Source organism: Rutidosis leptorrhynchoides, chromosome 3 (assembly GCF_046630445.1).
Source record: "Rutidosis leptorrhynchoides isolate AG116_Rl617_1_P2 chromosome 3, CSIRO_AGI_Rlap_v1, whole genome shotgun sequence".
NCBI lineage: Eukaryota > Viridiplantae > Streptophyta > Magnoliopsida > Asterales > Asteraceae > Rutidosis > Rutidosis leptorrhynchoides.
Window position 1 is genome coordinate 553,718,363 of NC_092335.1, and position 15,363 is coordinate 553,733,725.

The 15,363-nt window shown below is 34.1% G+C and overlaps 2 protein-coding genes across 2 annotated transcripts; both read left to right on the forward strand.

Moving 5' to 3' along the window:
- The first annotated feature begins 1,634 nt into the window (after nucleotides 1–1,634).
- Nucleotides 1,635–8,134, forward strand: LOC139898548 (uncharacterized). The gene is made up of 7 exons (XM_071881299.1): nucleotides 1,635–2,104; nucleotides 2,572–2,769; nucleotides 2,856–3,128; nucleotides 4,211–4,313; nucleotides 6,380–6,498; nucleotides 6,822–6,998; nucleotides 7,212–8,134. The coding sequence occupies exons 1-7, from the start codon at nucleotides 1,805–1,807 to the stop codon at nucleotides 7,956–7,958; spliced, it is 1,917 nt and encodes a 638-aa protein (XP_071737400.1). The 5' UTR covers nucleotides 1,635–1,804; the 3' UTR covers nucleotides 7,959–8,134.
- A 599-nt stretch (nucleotides 8,135–8,733) lies between these two features.
- Nucleotides 8,734–11,613, forward strand: LOC139898549 (uncharacterized). Its single transcript, XM_071881300.1, has 8 exons — nucleotides 8,734–9,072; nucleotides 9,581–9,711; nucleotides 9,837–9,914; nucleotides 9,992–10,036; nucleotides 10,126–10,170; nucleotides 10,260–10,311; nucleotides 10,688–10,784; nucleotides 11,136–11,613. Exons 1-8 carry the CDS (start codon nucleotides 8,766–8,768, stop codon nucleotides 11,299–11,301), a joined length of 921 nt encoding a protein of 306 aa, XP_071737401.1. The 5' UTR covers nucleotides 8,734–8,765; the 3' UTR covers nucleotides 11,302–11,613.
- The last annotated feature ends 3,750 nt before the right edge of the window (nucleotides 11,614–15,363 follow it).

Sequence of the window (15,363 nt, forward strand, 5' to 3'; positions counted from 1 at the left end):
CACACCACTAGTTGTTACAATAGGGGATACAACAATTTATAGTAGTCCTATTAACTGTGTAATGGTTCTATTGTCCACTGGTACATAGGATGTCTGTACTTGTGGGGACAACTACATCAGAGAGCATGCTCTCTTCTTTCCTCTTTGGTAGCTATTTGCAGGAACACCCCAATTCGGTTTGGCACCACTATTTGATTAAACAAATAGAATTTTGTGTTCCCTAGGTGTTGTCAAAGTATAACCCATGTCTGCACATGCGTTAAACTTCTGCATTCCCACGTGGTCTTGTAAGGTCACTTGTCAGCCGCCGACGCGTGTCCTTTTCTGTTCAACTTTGTCTTTGACTTCTGTTGAATAGTACCATTGATGTAGACCACTCGAAAAACTACTATGCTTATAATGGAGCATAGTTGTCTTGTGTAGTAAGCTGCATTCCAGCTGTGCTGGTTCTTCATTGCTGAGACACTTCATATTCTTGATTTGCTGAGTACACATCCTGTGCTGATTGAAGAACACTGTCCACCTTGTGCTGGTAGACTGAGCAGCAAACTAAACACTCGACACAGCAAAATCTGCTGTCTATACATAAACAAACTTGTGCTGACTGCACATAACATTTTAGTGCAAATAAATTACAGTTTTGTCATAATTAAATCCTTAATTATTTTGGGGACTCAACAATTATTTATAATTATAATTATAATTATAAATACTTAATATTAATATAATTATAATTATAATTATAATTATAATTATAATTAATATTAATATATAATTAATTAATTATAAAACTACATTTAATTTAAAACTTAAAAATTATTAATTTCGTTAATTCTTAAAAATATTAAATAAAATAAAATAAAAATAGCCTGCAGCCTGGATCCGCAATTACATAAAAAAAATAAAAATGCTCAATCTTATCTTCACTCTTCTCTTCACTCTTCCGGTAACCACCACCATCACTCTTCCTTTCTCTGCCACCACCGCCCACCGCTTCTCTCCACCGTAGCTTTCACACCCACCATCTTCATCTTCTCTATTATTCATTCTAAAATTCCTCCATTTTTTTTATTAAATATTAAATATACATAATCTTCCGTCCAGAAATATGTCAAAAAAGCACGGAGCGAGGGACGATAGCCTGAACGATGGGCTGGGTGGTCCGCTGCCATGGGCGCCCAGGTGGGCGGATGGGCGGCTCCCAGGACCCAACCGTTGGGATCACTCAATACGGAGTAATAAATAATAATAATGAGTAATTTATTAACAATTATTCCGTATTCAATATAATTAATTAAATTATTAATTAATAAATACTCCCTCCGTCCCATTACAAGTGTCCACTTACTTTTTGCACACAGTTTTAGGAAAGTCCACTAATTTCATTCCCCACCAATCAGAAATCTTCTCTCTCCAGAATAACCTCTTCTTATTGGTTGAAAGTACAATGTGGACACTTGTAATGGGACATCCTAAAATAGAAATGTGGATACTTGTGGTCGGACGGAGGGAGTAATAAATAATACTAAGAGTAAGAATGTAGTAATAAAAAAATTCCTATCAAATTTCCTATCAAACATATAAAAGGTCAATATAGTACTTTTAACATCTCAAGTCTCTCTCTCACACACATCTTCCCCGTTGCTTGTTCTGCTGTTTACATCTTTCTTTCTCTCTCTATATTCTTTGTATATTCATTCATGTAAATCAACTCCCCTAATTTATTCTAACAAATCATTGATTCAATTTGAACTTAATTAAACCCTATCAATCCTTACACTACTCCGCTAATTGTGCTGAATTGATGGCTGCGACGACAATGGCGACGGCCGCCGGAGCGGTTGTGCTATTATACTACGTATTAGCCCGGAGAATGACCTCATCTGAGACCAAATCTGAAGATGACGATGAAGGTCGTGAGTATTTGAAATCAAGTAAATCGAAAAGGAAGATCGCGCAACGGAGACCAGCTCAGGCTCCTGCCACGTGGCTTGAAACGATTTCAACTTTATCTGAAACGCTTAGGTTTACTTATTCTGAAACCCTAGGAAAATGGCCTATTGGTGATTTAGCTTTTGGTATCAATTATTTGCTGCGAAGGCAGGTATAATGCCTTTCTCTATATATTAATATTAATATTAATTAATATTAATCTGGTCAATTTACTTTTTATTTTTTCAAGGCTCAAAAATTAGAGTACTTATTACGAGTAGTTCATATGTGATTCAGTTAATTGACATGTGAAAACCAGTGGAGCTTTAAACTTATAATATGCCATTAAGTGAAAGTGTTACCGTCTGATTAAAATGTGATTGGACCCGGTGTACGGATCAAATAATATGCAATTTAGTATGTAATTCAATTAAATTTAATGGCTTTTAACTTATATTTGTCGTCGAATTTGAAGTTCATCAATCATCAATTTTGACATGCGCGTGAACTTAATGACGTGTGTATCAACACTTAATTTCATAGTTCTAGCAATTCGCAATCTTATTTATGTTCTAAATGAACCTCCATTTGTATTTATATGGGTGTAGACTTGTGCTAATGTGGTAAGTGTTGAATCAGGGTAACGTACCAGTAGCTAGTGTATATGCTGGAGAAAATAGTAGGCAGCTTAAAGGACCTGAAATTGTTGCTGAGTTAAAAAACTATTTGCGGTTGTTGACGAACTGTATACATTTCTCAAAGAAACCTTTTCCAGTGTTTTTAGAGTCTGCTGGTTATTCAGAAGCAGATGTTCTATTACAGAAGCCTAAAGCAGGGGTACGAAACCGTTACAGATATACAATGCTGTAGTTGATCTGAAGTTTTTGTTGTTCAATAACAAAGTTCCTGTTTTATGATTTCAGCTTTTGAAGCCTGCGTTCACGATTATCCGTGATAAAAATTTGAAATGCTTTTTTCTATTAATTAGAGGCACACATAGTATTAAGGATACATTGACAGCAGCAACTGGTGCTGTCGTCCCTTTTCACCATTCAGTTTTACATGATGGTGGGATAAGTAATCTTATTTTAGGTTATGCACATTGTGGGATGGTTGCTGCTGCTCGGTGGATTGCAAAACTTAGTATCCCTTTTCTTCTTGAAGCTTTGAAGGAAAACCCTGATTACAAAGTAAAGGTAGATCTTTCATCTGGCCTCGTAATATGTTTTGATTTTTGAATGCAGAAGTCATATTTAAGTTTTATTGTTACATATGTAACTACAAAAAATATCTAGACATGCTGCTTTAGGCTAAAAGTATATGATTATAAAGTCAACATAAAAGCAGATCTTGTATTTTTGTGGCAAATCAAAATGGAAGCTGCTGCATGTTTTTGGGACAGAGAGATATCTCTTATTTATACCTCAGGCACACATATAGTCTCTTATAGCATTATATATTTTATATAGTTACCATAATCTTTTGGCTTAAGGCTACTAAATAGCTTTATACTTTTATTTTTGTTCCAATATAGGCTATATACCCAGAAAAATACCAGTGTAGGTCACATACTTTCAAAAAGTGTTCTAATGTAGGCAATTGGTGACCGGTTACCTGCGTGTGCAGTCCATGGGGCTAACGGACGTTAACAAGAAGCATTCATTGATCGAATTGATTAGAGTTTCAGGTTCCTGATTACTCGTTCAAGCTTCGTGTTGCATCAGATCGTGTTAAAATTCATCTCTGAACAGCAGATCGAAAAGACAAAGTTTATGAGATTTTGATCAACAATTCAATTGGACCGTTTCTCGAATTTTCAGGTCTTGATTTTAGTTTACGGGTGTTAGGTGATGGAATTAGAACAACTTTCATGATGAAATCGTATCCTAAAAACACCTAAATGTTAACGTCCGTTAGCTTCAGGGACTGCACACGCGAGTAACCAGTTACCAATAGCCTACATTAGAACACTTTTTGAAAACATGTGACTTACACTGGTATTTTTCTGTATATATAGCCTACATTAGAACAAAAATAAAAGTATAAAGCTATTTGGTAGCCTTAACCCTAATCATTATAGTATAAAAGACTGAGTAACCCCATAAGAATGGCATATTGGTACTACATTTTAATGGCACGCTAATATTGTTCAATGCAACTACTTTGTATTAAAATTCATCAGCGTTTTGCTTTATTGAGCGATGGTTTTACAAGTTCCATCTTACTTCTCCACTAGTTATATTTGTGTTCTAATGTGGTTTTGTAATTATTTTTCCAGATTGTTGGTCATTCTCTTGGTGGTGGTACTGCTGCGCTCTTAACATACATTCTTCGAGAACATAAAGACTTGTCATCTATTTCATGCATCACATTTGCACCAGGCATTGCTCTTCATATATTTCATGGTTCTAATTCTTTAGTTTTTACCAAGACTAGAAATCGAAGTATCAGCAGCATCATGATCTGATACAAGTGCCAATAGTACCTAATATCTAGCATCCCCCTTTGACATTAAAAAGAAAAAGAAAATAGAAGCTTGTTGGTCCTGATTTTGTCAACAATAGAGTTGTTGAGGGGGTGAATACAACTATTAAATTCTTTTTGTAAGAACAACATTATTAAACATTTAACAAAATACAACTAATGTAAGTTTAAGTAAAATGACAGTTAATGTACTTTTCAACTTATTCTTTTACTGATAATCAATTTAAAAAAATCACGGATAACTTAAGCGGAACGTTAGCCGGTTGATACAATTCTACTTTGCTAAAGTTAGAACGAACTAAGAGCTAAAGATAAACTTAATACAAAGACCGAGAGGTATTGTGCTACAAGAAATGATCCTTCAACCTCATCTACCTGGTCGACTTACACGATGTGTTCGTCACATACATTTAATATAGAGAGAAGATCTTTTATTTATCATGTCTCTGTAGAACTTCAGACGTCTTTGAGAAACCATTGTTTTATATAATGTTAAAGTCAATAGTAGTTTTTTTGGGCAAATTCCACTAAAAGGTAACATTTTTCCTCAATTTCCTATTTTAGGTAATCTATGTTTATTTTGATGTTTAAGGAATTGTTTTATATAATGTTAATCAAAAAGAGGAGTATCGTTACTTTTAAGTTAGAACTTCGTCAAAAAAATTTAACGATACTCCATTTTTTTAAGTAAATCATATGCAAGCCTAAACATTGGCACTTACATAAGGATACCGAACATATGCCAGCCTGATAATTGACACATACGTGTGCCGTTAATCTTCTACGATCATATTACGAACATAACGAAAAGTAAGTAAATATCCAGTTCGTAAGAATCATCATTCACACACAAGGTCTTCCATATCCATATCCTTAGTCTTGCATATGATTTACTTAAAAAAATGGAGTATCGTTAATTTTTTTAACTAAGTTCTAACTTAACAGTAACGATACTCCTCTTTTTGATTAACATTTGATAAAACAATCTTTTGAACGTCCAAATAAACATAGAGTACCTAAAATAAAATTTAGGTAAAAAGGTTACCTTTTAATGGAATTTGCCCTAGTTTTTAGCTTTTTGATTTCTCTCTCCTAGTATAGTCTATATGTTTAGAAATCCTCATAAGTTGTCTTTATAAAGTGTTCGCTTAAAACAATACTTTATTTAAGTACTATGTTTTGTACCTGAGAAGGTCTTCAAAGCAATGATAATGTTATAGGTGAACTTGACACACAATAAAACTCTCCATTTGAGGTATTGTCTTGTGTAAGCTTATAGTCACCGTTGACGTATGATCTTCTGTTTTCAACTAATCTTCGACTCTGTTGAATAGAAAAAGTTTTGACAATAATCGGAAAAAATTATGATTTGGAATAAAAACATAATGTATCCAAGTGTTTTTTGTGTTGACTTACTTGCGGTAGGTAGCTACTGACTAGTCTTGTGCTGACTAGCACAACTCGAGTAGAAGACTCGGCACCAAATAGACTCAGCATATAGAAATGCTTGGACATAATTTCTGAACTGTAAGCTCGAGCTGGCCGCACGTAAACCATTAGTGATTATTACATGTGTTTGTCATCATTAAATCATATAATGGATTTTGCCTCAACAAAGCTACCTGATGAGAAAGTCATGGCCTCTTCCCCTCTTCATTTTCTTTCTTTAGTTTGCATTTCACATATAATCTACTTCGTACCTTAGTTTGCTGATTTCACTTGTTCTTTTGTACCTTCTTAAGGTTGGAAACCATAAGTTAGAACTTCATTACTGCCCTTTATCAGTTGTCACTGCTGTAGTCAGCATATTTTAAATTAGCCTTTTTCTTATCTTGAATTTATGCACCTTGCAATTATAATACAACAACTGTAATAAGATCAGAACGAGGTGTATTAAATAAAGCTTCCACGTTTGACTTAGGCGTAAGTTCTGATTCAAGATGTGAATTTTCATCTTCTACAGCTGCATGCATGACTTGGGAATTGGCAGAATCTGGTAAGCACTTCATCACTACGATAATCAACGGATCGGATCTGGTGCCAACATTCTCAACTGCATCTATAGATGATCTTCGTACTGAGGTACTGGTCCCTTTTTTTTTTCTTCCTTTTTAAAAATGTCCCTTAATTCTGTTTTGTATTAACTTTGAAGTAAAAATATTGCTTCTGTTATAAGAAATACAGCTAACTGAACCCTGGGTATAACAGAAATATCAAATTTCTGAGATAGGAGTATTTCTCCTGGGTCTTGTTTTGGGAATTTATTAGTGTAGTGATTTTTGTTGTTGATAAGTTGTGGCCTATTGGATATTTATGCAATAAATGTTCCTATCAATGTTTGAGTTTAATATCTGGAGCTTGTTAGTAGAATAGTAGATATAAGTTGTGCCAATATTTTTCTGCAGGTTACTGCGTCCTCATGGTTAAGCGATCTGCGTGATCAAGTTGAGCAAACTAGAGTCTTGAATGTTGTATTTCGTTCTGCTACTGCCCTGGGATCTCGTCTCCCATCAATAGCTAACGCAAGAGCTAAGGTTGCTGGTGCAGGTGCTATGCTTCGTCCTGTATCTAGCAGTACTCAGGTATAACCTTTACTTGTTTTAGTACACCCATGCCAGTATTATGCAATCTATTCAGTTCTCCCAAAGGTGGTGATTTTGACCCATATACTATAAGAATGGACTAATATTACTTGTTTTGACCCTTTACACAACTCATTCATTTGCTACCTCTGAGTTGTACGTTCTTAGAGCTGATCAATAATGCTAATAAAATTCGGGATACTAAAATTGTAGGTTGTGATGAGACGTGCTCAAAACGTTGCACAAGCCGTAGTAAGAACCCGTTCAACCCTATCCGCATGGTCATGCATGGGTGCACGTCGTCGTGCTGTCGGCACTGTACCGTCCGAAAAATTCTCCGAAACCTCCCTTGTACTCGAAAACCATCCCGATTCTGTTACAACCGACTCCAGCAATGTTGACCATGGGTCAAACAATATTGACTCTTCCAGTTGCAGGTCCGGGTCGGATCATGATGACACAGACGAAGAGGAGCTTTTACTTCCTGAACACCATGTTACATCCAAATCTGATAACATAACTGAAGGTGAACTATTATATGAACTTGAAAAAGAACTTCAAAGACAAGTAAACGGGGCCCACATTCAAGCCCAGGAAGAAGAAGAGGTGGTGGCCGACGAAATTAGAGAAGAGGAAAAAGTTATAGCTGATGCAGTTGATGGCGAACAACCCATTTCTTCATCTGATATAACAGAAAATTACCATCTTTATCCTCCGGGAAGAATAATGCATATGGTTTCAGTTGTTTTAAATAGACTCGTTGAACAAGATGAAGACCGTGATCATCATGATATGGCGATTGAAGGACATGAAGAAGACGAACATGAACATGTAGGTATTTATGAGACGCCTCGGGAGCTTTATGGTAAATTGAGGTTGTCAAGAACGATGATCAATGATCATTATATGCCAATGTATAAGAAGATGATGGAGAAGTTACTGGTGGAATTAGAAAAATAGATCTAATATATTAGTTAGTACATATGCGTATATCTGTATGTTGTAATTGTATGATAAATGGTTATTTATCATTCTTTAGTTTCCAAAAGACTTAAACTAACTTCTTGGTTTATTTGTATGTATGTATTTTGATACCAATTTCAGAGCTGAATTTTGATTTTGGAATGGAATGAGAAGTTGACAAATTATATTGTTTAGGTTTTTTTATTTTTATGGAAGCAGGGTTTTTTTTTTTTTACTTATATTCGAGTACTTATACATTTTATCTTCGGATACTTTTGGTAAATGTACGATTGTTTACATTTTATCTTACTCTTACTTTGTGTTGTTTTTATATTGATGATAGTGGTTCGGGACTAATCATGCTATACTGTGTGTATGTGTATATCAGAGTATGAGGTCGGGTTATTTCTCCTCCCGAATAGCCCGGATACAAATACCTTCCACCTTTTATCTATTTTACTTTTAACAATTTTTAATTAGCACATTGTATTTATAGAAACCACGCAGGTTTGTCTGATTGGTCACCGAGTTGTCCTATAAAGTACACCACCCGAGTTCAATTACTGGCTATGCTAAATTGTTCAAAATTGGACTGCGACTAGAGGTTGCGTGTAATGTGCAAGTTACCCGGTACCACGCGCTCGAGGGCTCAATTATCCGAAGTTTACCGTATGTGAGAAAGTCAATGTGATGATCACATGGTTTGGTTGCTAATAAAAAAAACCGTATTTATAGACAAAAAAATCAAATTAGTTTTGGATGGTGTGTAAAAAAAGCTTAATTTCACATGCTCTAGCAACCTTCATGAATACGATTTCAGTCAAACCTCCAATTTCCCCTCAATGGCGTAATACGACGTCAAATCACACAGTCCACGATCCATCCTCATCTTCTCTTCCGATTCCATCAACTCATTCGCAACTTCAATTGCTACTCAAACATCGCAACCGTCGGAATCTACTTCTCCGCCGCTCAACGATGACGTCTTCCGGCGACATCCTGACACCGAATCTCTGCCACAACATTGAACTCACAACTGAATCCGATTTCGAGCAAATTGTATCTCCCGATGACACACTATCTATCTGTGGCTTTGGTTCCTTACTTTCAGGTATACTTCAGATCATACATTCGATTATTATAATTCATGTTCTCAATTTTAATCAGAATCAGATTTTATGAATCACAATTAGTAGCTTACTATATGTGATGATTGATGCATATGTTCAATTTTGATTTTAGTATCACCTGAATATTAACTATCAACTATAGGTGTTTCAAAACTTGCTATTGAATGTATACTACTACTTTGTTGCTACTCTATGTATAAAAGTGACAAGGTTTTATCTGTTCGAGTTACTTGGGGTAACACGAGTATATATATATATATATAGTCTGGTGTATGCGGCCTAACCGGATTAATCCATTCCAAACCGTCATAGTAATCATGTAAGTTGTCATAAAAAATACGAATTCTAATTCAAGGCGTACCAAGTGAAGCTGCATATATTCAACAATAACTCAACCTTAATTTTTTTTTTTTTTTTAATTTTTATCTTAGTATTAATGTAAGTTCATTAAATTTCCTAATTCTATGATTACTTTTGACGAGAGATTAGAGCGGAGTGCTAGGAGTACATTTCCTGATCTGATTAACTTCAGAGTAGCAAAATTGAATGGATTTAGACGTGTTTTCGCTCATGTTGCTCCAATATTTTTCGAACGTGGAATTGCTAAGCCTGAAACTAAGGTATTGTGTATATTTATGCACCATTATTGCTAAAAGTCCGATACTAAGTTTTCAAAAATTAGTTGACAGGGATGGGAAAAAAAATAAATATAATGCAATGAGATGATAGTTTTGTATGTGTTCAGGAAATTTCAAGCTTGAGTGTGGAGTCATGTGAAGGTGAATCACTTATAGTTACTGTTTTTGAGATAAAGAAATCAGAGGTATGTATCGAAGTTAGTTATAAGATCATTGTTCGTACAAGAATTTAGCAATAAACTCTTCTTATTAACGTGATCAGATCCCGTCCTACATAGAGAGGGAGCATGAATTCCGGTTTTTAGCTGTAAGTTACTAAGCAATTGTTCCATAAGACTCCCTCCTCAATAATCTATAGATATGGTTTGTTCTAACAAAGATATGTTGGTTTTAAAGGTCCAACCTGAAACCTTAGAAGGCTGCCAGTATACTATTCCTGCTGTGAGTCACACTTGACTAACATATCAATGAAAATAATACTTATGATTTGGTTATAAGAAGACTGATAATATCTTTGGATATTGTTACAGGTGCTCTGTGCACGTTATAGTGATGAGGAATATTTCAAGAATAGATGCAAAGGTACTTTACTTTGGAACTAAATTGTATAATCAAAGTAACTTGAGCTTCTATAACATGTTACCTTGGTGGTTTTTGTGATGGAAAAGATAATTTATAATTTATAATATAGTAATATAATGTTAATATGCTAAACATAATCACCCGAAGGTATTGTATTTTCAAATATTTTGTTGAGTAGTTATGTCATGTATTAAGAATATCCGACTTCATAATCATGGATGTTATTAGATATCAAATTTGAATTTCTTGAAATGTACATGTTTTAACTTCTGTATTAATTAACAAATAGTACTCTGAAATACTTCTATAGTTTCTGCTGTGTTGTTTGCTTTGTATATCGCTTAAAGAGTCTAATATCTGTTCGAACTTTATGCAGGAAGCCAAGAGATATATCATGAGCGGTATGGACGATTTGGTATTGACAAGATCTGGAGAGATGATGTGTTGCCTTGTCGTGTTTATTGCCGGCATTGGTAAGTTTTAGCTACACAATGATTTATGATTGAATCTATTCAGTTGATATTTTATATTTAATTGGTCACGGGTAAAATAAGGTGATACATACCTTACAAGGAAAAGGGTAAGAGGGCCAACCCACCAGACCCATACAAGAAGTTACCTGATTTGACATGTTAGGCAACCAGCCTTGTCCGCCCGTTTTGCAACCTCTACTATGTCTATCACCTTTTTTTTTTGGGTTTCAGTGTTTAAATTTACTCTTTCTGTAAGCAACCCTTCATGATACATTTGTGCGAACTAATATACTTGGAATAGTTGATCGTTTAATCTGAGATGGGCTATTTTTATTTATTTATTTTGTGTAGTGTGTTGGCAGCAAAGAATCTTGGCAATGAAGCTTATGATAACTTCTTGGATCATACATATATTGCAGACCGAAAAACAACCCTTCGCCAATACTTAGAAACCGCAGGTTCTGGTATTATGGAAGAAGAGCCTCCAGAGCTCCTCAAGGTTCGGTATGGTGGTTAACTGGTGCGGTTTTAGAAGAAAACACTAGAATGGAATTTGTTCTCTATAACGTAATTCGCTTGGCTCATTAATTCTACTCTGTGTAAGGTACAGGGTTCGTTATGTGATGTTAGAAGAACCATTAGTGTTATATTTACATGGTATGAAAACAAATATTAGGCTAGGCTCAACCAAATGAAATATGGCATTCTTGGACCAATCTTAGGGGCTATCCCTTTTATTATTGTCTGTCTGTAACACATTAAAACCTACTAGTCTGATATTATTAATTTTAATATTATAAATTAGATAAAAAAAAACCATTAAAGTTGACTAGCGTAGAAAAACTAGTTAGTAGCTTTTGATAAATGGTAGCTGTTAACTTTTTATATTTATGTGTTTGACAGAGTAGCTAAAACTGTTAAAATAAAGAGTAAAATGACAAAAGACAATGGGCTTTTCTCAAACGCTACTTTTATTGGCTTTTAGCTTTTTTTCTCAGTCTAAAAGCTTTAATGAACAAAGTTTTTTTATTAAATATAAGTTTTTTTATAAAAGTTAAAAGCTTTGAATAATTCGGTAAGACACATACCCTATAAACTCTTGTACACATTCTTACGTTTTGAGAATTGACCACGTGATCTTATGTAACTTTACACTAATATCCAATAACCATAAGATTATAAAAATCAAATACATAATATGAAACCTATACTTGAAATGTGGATTGAAACAAATAGAAATCTCTGTCAAATCGAAACATCTTCAACAAGAACTTAAACTAATTTGGACATTTTGCTACTCCCATTAAGAATTATCAACCTCTAAGACTTGCTTACACTCTTTTTTTAACCTACCAAATTCTTGAAAATGAATTGAAATATATAACTACTATATTTGCTTCCACATCTTGTCACCAAGACCACTCTTTATAGTGGCTGACGTGGAGTTAAATTTTACACTTTTGAAGGAGAATAAAAATTTAACTATGATTTGACAATTACAAATTTTAAAGTTGTATTATGGTGGTGTCAATTTTTAGCATCAAAACTGAGTAGGTCCCACTAATTTTCATTTACTTAAATTAAATCAATACTTATGTAGTAATTAATTATTAATTATAACATTAATATTAAATTCATAAAATATTAATTAATTAATACGTTTATTTATCTAGTCTAGATATTAATAGAGGGGGGACGATCCTAACACACATCATTTTAGTCCATACACACCATTTATAACGAAGTACCTATTTTACCCTTCTCTTTTTAGTTAATAACTTAATACTCTGTAGACAATCTATTCCAATACAAATATTAATATTAAAATATATTAATATTAATAAATAATTAAATATTACTCCAATCAATCTCTCTTCTCCCCTCTCTATTATACCGCCAACATCTTTAAGCACTTTTTTGGTCCATCTTTTTCCCCAATTACAGCAACAAGATAAAGGCTTGTTCAAATCATTCAACATTTATAAATCAAAAATAAAACCAAATCATCATCATCATCACTAAAAAAAAATCATCATCGGCATTCATCATCATCTTTCCCCATTTGCAGCAACAACACAAAGGCTTGAATTAAAACCCTTCGAACCATCACCGGCCACCGACCACCGCTTCTTACAGACGATCATGTTCGGAATATAAAGTAAAAGTATCTTTTAAACTCCGATCACGAAACGGTCATGGTACAACAAAACATACATAAAGTACAACAAAACATACACAAAGTACAACAAAATATGCACAAAGTACGTCTTTTGAGAGTCGTGGTCAGAAAAATGAACCACCTGGTGGTCGCCGGTGATCGAGTTTATTGTGGTCGCCAAAGTTCATAGTGGTCGCCGGAGTTCACGGTAGTCGAAAAAATTAAAAGCAGAACCAAACAGAGACGGTGGTATGGATGTCGGTGGTGGATGGTGAAGATTGATGGCGGTGTCGTATAGTGGAGGTAGATGGTGGAGGTGGTCAGAGGTGATGGTTGGAAGTGGTGATCGAAGATGGTGGTTGAAGATTGGGGTTGAAGATAGTGGTTCAAGATTTGTGTAGTTTGAAGTGTGTAGTTTGAAGTTTGAGATGGAGAAAGAAGATAATCTAGAATAGGTACAAAATATAGTAGTACTCCGTAATAGAGAGGGAGAGGAGGGAGAGATTGTTGATAGACATTAATTATATTTGTTATTATTTAATATTTAATATTTAATATTAATATCTGTATTGGAATAAATTGTCTACATAGTATTGAGTTATTAACTTAAAAAGGGAAGGGTAAAATAGGTACTTCATTATAAATGGTGTGTATGAACTAAAATGAGGTGGGTTAGGATCAGCCCCCTTAATGGAGCATGCCTAATTACTATTCATCACATTATTATATATCAAAAAGAGTATTTTGATCTTTTGCTTCTATATTTCTCCCGGCCTTCCCAACCTGTCACCCTCATTCCATTCTATCACCTCCGGACTCTTCACCCTCTCCACATTCTATCCATCTGCATCTCTCTCACCCCATGGCTTCACTGACGTCTGTACAAAAAATTCGAGGGTTTCCCTCATTTAGTTATAGTTATATTAATTAAATAACATTAATATTTTCAAATTTGAGTTGGGCTGTTAATTGTTTGACATTTTAATAAATTTTTTAGAGTTTGAAGATGATAAATGTTGTTTAAACTATAAAATAAAAAAGTGAATAGTATTTCTAGAGTAAATAAAAGTAATTAAATTTGAAAAAAGAAAAAAATAAAAGAAAATATTCGTTGGGGTCAAACAGCTAAATAAGACAACCAATCGGCTCATGCCACGTGACCTAACACTCTCTAATCTGTCCTTTGGAAAGAAAATTGATACCCCGTTAGCGTTTATTTTGACGTCGCGAAATAGGCGTTAAGCCATCAAAATTTGTCACCATGGAATCAATGATGTGGCGTAACATGGTGTCTAATTATCAAGTTTTGGATGGAACAACTAAATCTAGCATTTCATTTTTTTTTCTTAAGTTGAATAGTTTTACCAGAAAAACTTATATCGACTCCAATTCTGAGTCCCAAAACATTTAATGATATCTATCATTTACTGTAAGACCTAAATAACATTTAATGATTTTTTTTAGCCCATAATAAGGCTATGCACACCAAATTTAATTAATAAATCCTAGATGGAACAACTAAATCTAGCATTTCATTTTTTTTTTCTTAAGTTGAATAGTTTTACCAGAAAAACTTATATCGACTCCAATTCTGAGTCCCAAAACATTTAATGATATCTATCATTTACTGTAAGACCTAAATAACATTTAATTATTTTTTTTAGCCCATAATAAGGCTATGCACTTGAACCAAATTTAATTAATAAATCCTACGAGTTCACCGTACATATTGTGCCATCTTGGCACTGTTGTGATGTATAATTGTTGAGAACTTGATAGTTTTGCTTTCTTGAGCGCTACCTCCTATTTTTAATAAAATATTTTGTTTGCCCTTCAAAAAAAAATATTTATATTTATCGTACATTATTACACCAACAAACAAATCCTACATTCATATTAGGTTTTTTTTTTTTTTTTTTTTTTCAGCGAAAAAGACTAATAACATTAATCAGTAGAGAATTCATCAGAAGATGAACACTCTAAAACGTACAAAAGAGTAATCAACAAAACATACGACCTCGACTAGTACAAAACCTAACATGAGCTCACAATCACATTAGAATGTAACCATACTAAACAAAGATAAAGATTAGAAACCATCTAAAAAGATACAAATAAATACGGGAAACACATAAAAGAATCACGGCTAAGAGACACATAAAAAATGATATCTAAACTACATTCATAGTAGTTGAGAATGCAAGTCATTTGAAATAAAAACTCTGTACTAAGAGACAAGAAAGTTACCTCCACCAAACTCAGAATGAAACACATAGAGGCTGATTTCACCACAACATCATCTCATTGGCTACTTCTAAAGCCACGTCACCAGACCCCAAAAGTACGCTATCGTGGCCCAATAAGTATCCACTCCTTTGTCCTCACTCACTCCCTTCCTCAAACCCCTATAAAAACCACCTC

What these genes read in the sequence shown, in the direction of transcription:
- LOC139898549 (XM_071881300.1), top strand. Translation starts at nt 8,766, where the DNA reads ATGAATACGATTTCAGTCAAACCTCCAATTTCCCCTCAATGGCGTAAT. An exon ending in CTTTGGTTCCTTACTTTCAG is followed by an intron (nt 9,073 to 9,580) that starts GTATACTTCAGA and finishes ACGAGAGATTAG; the next exon opens with AGCGGAGTGCTAGGAGTACA. An exon ending in ATGAATTCCGGTTTTTAGCT is followed by an intron (nt 10,037 to 10,125) that starts GTAAGTTACTAA and finishes TTGGTTTTAAAG; the next exon opens with GTCCAACCTGAAACCTTAGA.
- LOC139898548 (XM_071881299.1), top strand. Translation starts at nt 1,805, where the DNA reads ATGGCTGCGACGACAATGGCGACGGCCGCCGGAGCGGTTGTGCTATTA. An exon ending in ATGCATCACATTTGCACCAG is followed by an intron (nt 4,314 to 6,379) that starts GCATTGCTCTTC and finishes CATCTTCTACAG; the next exon opens with CTGCATGCATGACTTGGGAA. An exon ending in CTGTATCTAGCAGTACTCAG is followed by an intron (nt 6,999 to 7,211) that starts GTATAACCTTTA and finishes CTAAAATTGTAG; the next exon opens with GTTGTGATGAGACGTGCTCA.